Source organism: Heteronotia binoei, chromosome 8 (assembly GCF_032191835.1).
Source record: "Heteronotia binoei isolate CCM8104 ecotype False Entrance Well chromosome 8, APGP_CSIRO_Hbin_v1, whole genome shotgun sequence".
In the NCBI taxonomy this organism is placed as follows: Eukaryota; Metazoa; Chordata; class Lepidosauria; order Squamata; family Gekkonidae; genus Heteronotia; species Heteronotia binoei.
The window spans coordinates 128,933,853-128,942,357 of NC_083230.1; the positions used below are offsets into that span (position 1 = coordinate 128,933,853).

Sequence of the window (8,505 nt, forward strand, 5' to 3'; positions counted from 1 at the left end):
GAGCAGAGGTCCATCAGTGACTATTAGCCACTGTGGGTATTGTTGGAACTCTCTGTCTGGGGCAGTGATGCTCTGTATTCTGGGTGCTTGGAGGGGCACAGTGGGAGGGCTTCTAGCCCCACTGATGGACCTCCTGATGGCACTTGGGGTTTTTTGGCCACTGTGTGACACAGAGTGTTGGGCTGGATGGGCCTGATCCAACATAGCTCCTCTTATTAAGAAAGCATTGCAATGGCAGGCAGTCTTATATCTGACGGCCCTTGATAGATGGCAGGTCTGACTTAGCAGATGGGTATCCTCACTATGGGATTTTGGGGCCTGGACTGTGGGGTCTGACTGGGAAAACCATTGGGGGCTGCCCCTAAGAGTGGGTGGGATTTGGATCATGGCTTTTCTCAGGGGTGGAATTCTAGCAGGAGCTCCTTTGCCTATTAGGCCACACCCCCCTGATGTTGCCAATCCTCCAAGAGCTTACAAAAAAGCGCCTTGAAAGCTCTTGGAAGATTGGCTGCATCAGGTGGGTGTGGCCTAATATGCAAAGAAGCTCCTGCTAGAATTCCACCCCTGGCTTTTCTGATTCCTTTGTTGGACTCTTATAAGAATATCAGAGATCAGTTAACATAGTGGTGAAGTTCCTGGTGGAGTGGCCTTCAGGACTACAATGGCCGCCTGTGTCCAAAAGGGCCACTTCCTGTAACATCCCAGTCGGCCCCTGTTGGCAACCTCACCGAGGAGGGTACTGCTGGGCAATGCTGTAAGAGTTCCTTTATCTCTGCGGTAATGATTATAGAGCAGGGGTGGCCAACGGTAGCTCTCTAGAAGTTTTTTTTTGCCTACAACTCCCATCAGCCCCAGCCAGCATGGCCAATGGCTGGGGCTGATGGGAGTTGTAGGCAAGAATCATCTGGAGAGCTCCCGTCGGCCACCCCTGTTATAGAGTCACGGGGAAATTCCTAGAGTGTCCCTTAGGAAGGCATTTTTTTTTCTCTCCCAATCCTCTGTTTCTCAGGCGTGGGCTTTACCCGCTGCTAAGTGTTCATGAGCTTCCAGAGGGACCCAGCCTTGGGCAGTGTCTGATGTGGCATTGCTCTTCTATTCTATTTAGAAATTCTCGCGATCAGACTGAAGATCCTCACAACAGCCACGCGCCGTAGAAAGGGCATGAGAACTAGTTCCCTAGGCCAGGCGGACAGCTCTCCCTTCCTCTTTATGTCTGTGCCGTGGTTCTGTTCATGCTCGTTCTCACACCTGTTCCTTCTCTCTCTCTCTCTCTCTCTTTCGCTTTGTTCTCTCACCTGCCTCTGCTGCCCGACAGAGCTTAAAATGGTTCCAGCCGGTGAGTGTCCAGAGGGGAGGGGAGGGCCTTTTGTGCACTAGACATTTCCCACCTGTGTCTGCCCCCTCCCCAAATGCCATCTGGGTTAACCCAGCCCAGAAAAAACCAAATGTAACCAGTGCTTGTTTAAAAAAAGAAAAGAAAAGGTAAAGGTAGTCCCCTGTGCAAGCACCAGTCGTTTCCGACTCTGGGGTGACGTTGCTTTCACAAAGTTTTCACGGCAGAATTTTTTACGGGGTGGTTTGCCGTTGCCTTCCCCAGTCATTACACTTTTCCCCCAGCAAGCTGGGGATTCATTGACCGACCTCGGAAGGATGGAAGGCTGAGTCAACCTTGGGCCGGCGACCTGAATCCAGCTTCCGCTGGGATAGAACTCAGGTCATGAGCAGAGAGTTCAGATCACAGTACTGCAGCACCGCTGCTTTACCACTCTGCGCTATGGGGCCGCACTCCAAGTGGAAAGGAAAGGTCCCCTGTGCAAGCACCAGTCATTTCTGACTCTAGGGTGACATTGCTTTCACAGTGTTTTCACAGCAGACTTTTTACGGGGTGGTTTGCCATTGCCTTCCCCAGTCCTCTATGCTTTCCCCCCAGCAAGCTGGGGACTCATTTTACCGACCTCGGAAGGAGGGAAGGCTGAGTCAACCTGGAGCCGGCTACCTGAACCGGTTTTCGCTGGGATCGAACTCCGGTCATGAGCAGAGGGCTCCAACTGCAGTACTGCAGCCTTACCACTCTGTGCCACGGGGCTCTTAGTGCTTGTTTACAAGAGCAAAATAATCCAAAGGAAGTAAATGTTATCCGCTGAAACAATCACTTTTGACTAGTGCATCCATTAGACTCTGGAGAGCATGGGAACTTTGTGAGCAAAAATTCCACTTTGTGAGCAACTGGCCTTGAAGTTGTGTGGCCATTTTTCCTGAGCAAGGACAAAAATGTGTGAGCTGGAGGCTAAACAAATGCGAGCTAGCTCACACTAGCTTAGAGGGAACACTGCTCTTCACCCACCCCATAACGCAGCACTTTTAAAAGTAACCTTGATGGAATAAGGCACTGGGGGATACAGGATTAGTAGCCAAAAGCAGAGCTTCTTTTGCAGTGCCTCTCTTCACTCCCCTCCCCCCCCCCCGCCTTCTCCAGCTTCCTCCCACAATCCTCTTTGCTCTAGATAGATGTTCCTCATCCTGCCCACCTTACTGAAAGGAAGCCTATTGGAAGGGAGATGGCTAAGGAAGTGGTGAGCTCAGAGACAAAACGAGTGTTCAGAGCAAACGGGGAGGAAGAAGAAAAAGAGGATATTGGATTTATACCCCGCCCGTCACTATGAATCTCAGAGTCTCAAAGCGGCCTACAATCTCCTTTACCTTTTTCCTCCACAACAGATACCCTTTGAGGCAGGTGGGGCTGAGAGAGCTCTCCCAGAAACTGCCCTTTTAAGGACAGCTCTGCAAGAACTATGGCTGACCCAAGGCCATTCCAGCAGCTGCATAGGGCTGCCAAGCCCCTGGTCCAGGTGGGGAATTCCCAGTCAAGGCAGGGAATCCCCCGTCCCAGAGGTTCCCACATTGGGCCGGCAGGGGGAACCTCCCCCTGCGTCACTGGTGTAATGACGTCACCCGGAAGTGACATCATCAAAATGGTGCCGTGCATGTGGGGCCACTCTAGGCGTTTCCAGGAAAACTCTATGGTTTTCCTGGACGCTCTAGCCATTTGGGAGGTAAAACTCTGTGGTACAATAAGTACCATAGAGTTTTAACCTCCCAATTGGCTAGAGCGTCCGGGAAAACCATGAGTTTTCCCGGAAACGCCTAGAGCGGCCTGCGTGCACCCTGCCATTTTGATGATGTCACTTCCGGGTGGCATCATTTTGTCGCACGCGTGCGAATGTCCCCCGCTGGGGCTTCAAGTGGACTTTGCAACCCTACAGCTGCAAATGGAGGAGTTTCCCAGATAAGAGTTTGTACACTTAACCACAACACTAACTTGCTCAGAGGCTGTGGCCTAATGGCAGAGCACCTGCTTAGCATGCAGAAGGTCCCTGGTTCAATCCCTGGCATCTCCTGTCAATAGAAACAGGTAGTAGGTGATTTGAAAGGTCTCCACCAGGAATCCCGGGATTTTCCCTTCCAGCAAAGATATGGACATTTAACATGATGTAATATAGGCTATTCTTTATTTCATTATAATCTCTTATATAGTGCTACACAGTGTCTCTTGTTCTTTCTTACAATTCCGTGAGTTAGGCAGACCATAGGAAGGAAGGAAGGAAGGAAGGAAGGGAGGGAGGGAGGGAGGGAGGGAGGAAGGAAGGAAGGAAGGAAGGAAGGAAGGAAGGAAGGAAGGAAGGAAGGAAGGAAGGAAGGAAGGAAGGGAGGAAGGGAGGAAGGGAGGGAGGGAGGGAGGAAGGAAGGAAGGAAGGAAGGAAGGAAGGAAGGAAGGAAGGAAGGAAGGAAGGAAGGAAGGAAGGAAGGAAGGAAGGAAGGGTTGCATCAGTGCTTCATTCTCATGGCCCTTTCTTATACGCCCAGGGAAATGCTGATCGCCACTTGGCGATCACACAGAAATTTTCCTCCAGGCCAGTTTGGCCAGGAATCCTGGAGAGGGTTTTTTTTTTTTTTGGCCATCTTCTGGGCATTCAACAGGGGTCACCAGCAATGTTCCCTCTAAGCTAAAGACAGGGCTGGATTAACTAGGGTTGCCAATCCCCAGGTGGGGGCAGGGGATCTCCTGGTTTGGAGACCCCCACCCACTTCAGGGTCATCAGAAAGCGGGGGGAGGGGAGGGAAATGTCTGCTGGGAACTCTGTTATTCCCTATGGAGATTTATTCCCATAGAAAATCATGGATAATTGATCCACGGGTATCGGGGGCTCTGGGGGGGCTGTTTTTTGGGATAGAGGCACCAAATTTTCATTATATCATCTAGTGCCTCTCCCCAAAGTACCCCACAAGTTTCAAAACGATTGGACCAGGGGGTCCAATTCTATGAGCCCCAAAAGAAGGTGCCCCTATCCTTCATTATTTCCTATGGAAGGAAGGCATTGAAAAGGTGTGCGGTCCCTTTTCAATGTGAGGGCCAGAACTCCCTTTGGAGTTCAATTATCACAGCCTTGATCTTGTCACAGCCTTGATCTTGGCTCCACCCCTAATGTTTCCTGGTTCCACCCCCAAAGTCTCCTGGCTCCGCCCCAACGTCCCCAGATATTTCTTGAATTGGACTTGGCAACCCTAGTTGTGAGAGCCCTCTCCAGCCCCACCCATCTCACAGGGTGTCTGTTGTGGGGGAGGAAGGTAAAGGAGATTGTGAGCCGCAATATTATTACTGCAATGCAACTAAAATTTACATTGTATTTAGGGTTGCCAGCCTCCAGGTGGGGCCTGGGGATCTCCCGCTTTGACAACTGACCTCCAGCTGGCAGAGATACCAGCTCCCCTGGAGAAAGTGCAATCTGTACTTACATTTAATGTCTACTGCATGCTGCCAGTAAAATGTACAATATATGCACACTGTAATTACTAAAAATATACGTGCATTTATTTCGCTAAAGTTTTAATTGTACCTTTTCCCCACTTATGTATTTTTTTCCAGAAAATTTTATTTATTTCTGATGAAAATTAAACGATAGCCTTATAGTTGTGGGAGGGCCCCCTTTGTCTCCTGGCAATCAATATTTTTAGACCCAGTCTGCCACTGATTCTATCTCCATGAAATTCTCAACCTGGATCTGGCAGCCCCTACGGCCCTCAAGGTCACTTGGTGTGGCCCTCGGGGATTGCTGGGCCGAACGGAGCCATGTGGAAGCCTCCCTGGGGCCTGGCTGGCCAGCGAGGATCGTGGGGCCCAGCCACGCAGTGCAGCAGCCTCCCCAGGGCCAGGCAGGGATCACAGGGCCCAGATGTACTGTGCGGCAGCCTCCCTGGGGCCTGGCTGGCCGGCCAGAATTGCTGCAGGGCCTGGAAAAGTTACAGCCACAGTTCAGTTTGCGCTTGATTATCCCAGAGGGTGTGGCCTAATATGCTAATGAGCGTGTGACCTAATATGCTAATATTAGGGGATGTGGTCTAATATGCTACTGAGTTCCTGCTGGGCTTTTTCTACAAAAAAGCCCTGGACCTATGCATTTGCCTAGGGCGACGGGCTGGGTGTGTGTCTGTGTGTGTGTGTGTGTCAGATTAGGTTCTCCCCACATGACTTCAAATAGAAAAACAATCATTTGCATTCGTTTTGCTGGCCTGAATCGTTCTCCCTTGGCGGAGCACTGTTTTTTAAGTTGATGTTTTTTTATGGCCCGTGGATGATGTTCTAAATATCCACATGGCCCTTGGCAGAAAAAAGGTTCCCCGCCCCTACCCTACCCCCATCTCCTCCTGGTGGCCGGTGGGGGGAAGCTGGTGACCCACTCCAAAGCTGCCGTTTTCTCCAGGGGAACGGATCTCTGTAGCCTGTGGATTAGCTGTAATTCCGGGAGATCAGGCGGCCCCATCTGTTCTCTGAACGAGCCCTTTTCCTTTGTCCTTGGCAGGTCAATCCCGGGAAGGCAATTCCCAGTCCGGCGAATATCTACTTCCAGAATGAAGGCTACTGCAGCTTGGGAGATGAGATGCCCAAGAGCTACGGGGGCCAAGCGCCGAACTCCAAGCCGGCTTCGTTGCGGAGCCAGACGAGCCTGGCAGGCAGGGATACCCTCGTACCCAATTCTTTGAGCAAGACCGATGTCCAGCAGGGAGCTCCGGCCAAGGCCGGCATGACCCCCAGGGAGCAGGAGGAAGGGGCCAAAGCGATGCTGCTCAATGGAAAGATGCTGGAGAAGACGAGTTCCGGCCCTCCCTGTCTGGAAGACGGGGCCACGTCTAAAGACGTCGGTACCGAGCCAGCGGCCAGAGGAGCCAGGGTGGAAGCAGAGGTGGTGGAAGGACCAAAGGAGCCGCTGACCTCAAACGCCCAGGCGAGCATGGAGGAAAAGCAACCAAAGAAGCCGCAAACGGATGCAGAGAAGCCACCTTCGAGGCCCAGCTCTCAGCAGCAGGAAAAGTCTTTGCAGACAGACCAAACGGAAGGGAGCCCCAGGAAAATGGAGTCTGGCCCTGAAAGTCAGCCTGCCTCGAGGAACTGTGCGGATGGCGAAGGGTGCGGGGAGCGCACGAACCCCTCCCATGCCGCTCCCTGCGCTGGCACCCTGACGGTGACCCCAGGGGTCAGCGACTCCCTCCCGGGCCCAAAGAGGGAACCTAGTACCTCGCTGCCGACCCTGCAAGAGGAGAGCAAAGAGATCTCGGAGGAGGAAGATGAAGGGGAGGAGACACCCAAAGCAGGGTCTCCGGCACGTCAAGACCCCCCCGTCTGCCTGGCTGTCAGTAACGTTAGGATGCCTGCCACCCTTCTACAGCTTCTGGAAGATTCCATAGAATGCTAGCCTCCCCCCCCGCAGCCTCGGCAAACGTGGAGCAGGGCTGGACTGTACGCAGTGCAGACAGTCTCCATTGCCCCGTGGCAAGAGACGGCGGCCCGCTGTGGGTAACCCCTGCGGCGTGCTCCGATGCCATAACTGCGTGTTCTGACGGCAGCCGCTGGACTGTATGAGACTCAGGAAGAGACAAGAGGGCTCCGTTCCTACATTTCATTTGCCACGCGCACTTATCTGTTGTCTTTTATTTCCTGGAAGGCCTAGGTGGGAGATATACGGTTGTGTCTTTTCCTCTCTGATTCCGTGAAAGAGCCGTAGGGTCCAGAATCGAACCTGCGGCCGGTCTCCCAACCGAGGCCTCTGCAGGTCTGGGTCAGGGGTCCACAGCCTGTGTGGGCTCTCCCCGCCCCACACCTCCATTTATAGCGCTCACACCAAGTCACTAGCCTCGTTGTGGCTGTTTCACCAAGCAACTGGGGCTGGCGTCAGCATACCCAGAGGTGAGGCAGTAGGGCTGCTGTTTTCAGGTTGGGAAATACCTGGCCATTTGTGTGTGGGGGGGTGGAGCCTGGGGAGGGCGTGGTTTGGGGAGGGGAGGGGCCTCGGGGTCTAATGCTATAGAGCCCCCCCCTCCAAAGTAACCATTTTCGCCAGGGGAACTGATCTTGGTCATCTGGAGACCAGCTGTAATAGCAGAAGATCTCCAGGTGCCACCTGGAGGTTGGCAGCCCTAAGGGGCAGCTACCAGGGCCCCCTACTCTTGACCCCGCCCCCCACTCACATTTGCTGGGGTCCTGCCATTCGCCCAGCTACATGCACTGCCCAGGGCCCCTGTGGAAAAGCCTTCAAGCGGTGGTGAGCATCCAGTGACAGTGACGGGAGGGACGGTGGCTCAGTGGCAGAGCCTCTGCTTGGTAAGCAGAAGGTCCCAAGTTCAATCCCCGGCATCTCCAACTCAAAAGGGGTCCAGGCAAAGAGGCGTGAAAAACCTCAGCTGGAGACCCTGGAGAGCCGCTGCCAGTCTGAGTAGACAAGACAGGACTTTGATGGACTGAGGGTCTGATTCAGTAGAAGGCAGCTTCATATGTTCATATATATGGGAAGGGATGGTGACTCGGTGGTAGAGAACCTGCTTGGTAAGCAGAAGGTCCTCAGTTCAATCCCCAGCATCTCCCACTAAAAAGGGTCCAGGCAAATAGGCGTGAAAAACCTCGCTTGAGACCCTGGAGAGCCACTGCCAGTCTGAGTAGACAAGACAGGACTTTGATGGACTGAGGGTCTGATTCAGTAGAAGGCAGCTTCATATGTTCATATATATGGGAAGGGATGGTGACTCGGTAGTAGAGCACCTGCTTGGTAAGCAGAAGGTCCTCGGTTCAATCCCCGGCATCTCCAACTCAAAAGGGTCCAGGCAAATAGGTGTGAAAAACCTCAGCTTGAGACCCTGGAGAGCCGCTGCCAGTCTGAGTAGATTGACTTGGGTGGACCCGGAGGGAGGGGGGAGGTCTGATTCAGTAGAAGGCAGCTTCATAGGTTCATATATGTCCATATGCAGACAAGGAATGAGGACACACACACGGGGGTGGGGGTGGAATGGAAGGAGGACTTCGAACTTCCTTAACGTTAGAGCGATTCCTCAGTGGAACAGGCTTATAGAATCACAGAATCATAGAGTTGGAAGGGACCTCCAGGGTCATCTAGTCCAACCCCCTGCACAATGTAGGAAACTCACAAACACCTCCCTTTAAATTCACAGGATCTTCAT

The 8,505-nt window shown here is 52.9% G+C and overlaps 1 protein-coding gene across 1 annotated transcript in view; it reads left to right on the forward strand.

Moving 5' to 3' along the window:
* LOC132575948 (uncharacterized) overlaps positions 1–7,016 on the forward strand; it is a 57,185-nt gene extending 50,169 nt beyond the window's left edge. The window contains exon 11 of the mRNA XM_060244636.1: positions 5,859–7,016. Within this exon, the coding sequence (XP_060100619.1) occupies positions 5,859–6,749 (891 nt within the window). The 3' untranslated portion in view covers positions 6,750–7,016. The remainder of the gene's footprint in view (positions 1–5,858) is intronic.
* Positions 7,017–8,505: the final 1,489 nt, after the last annotated feature.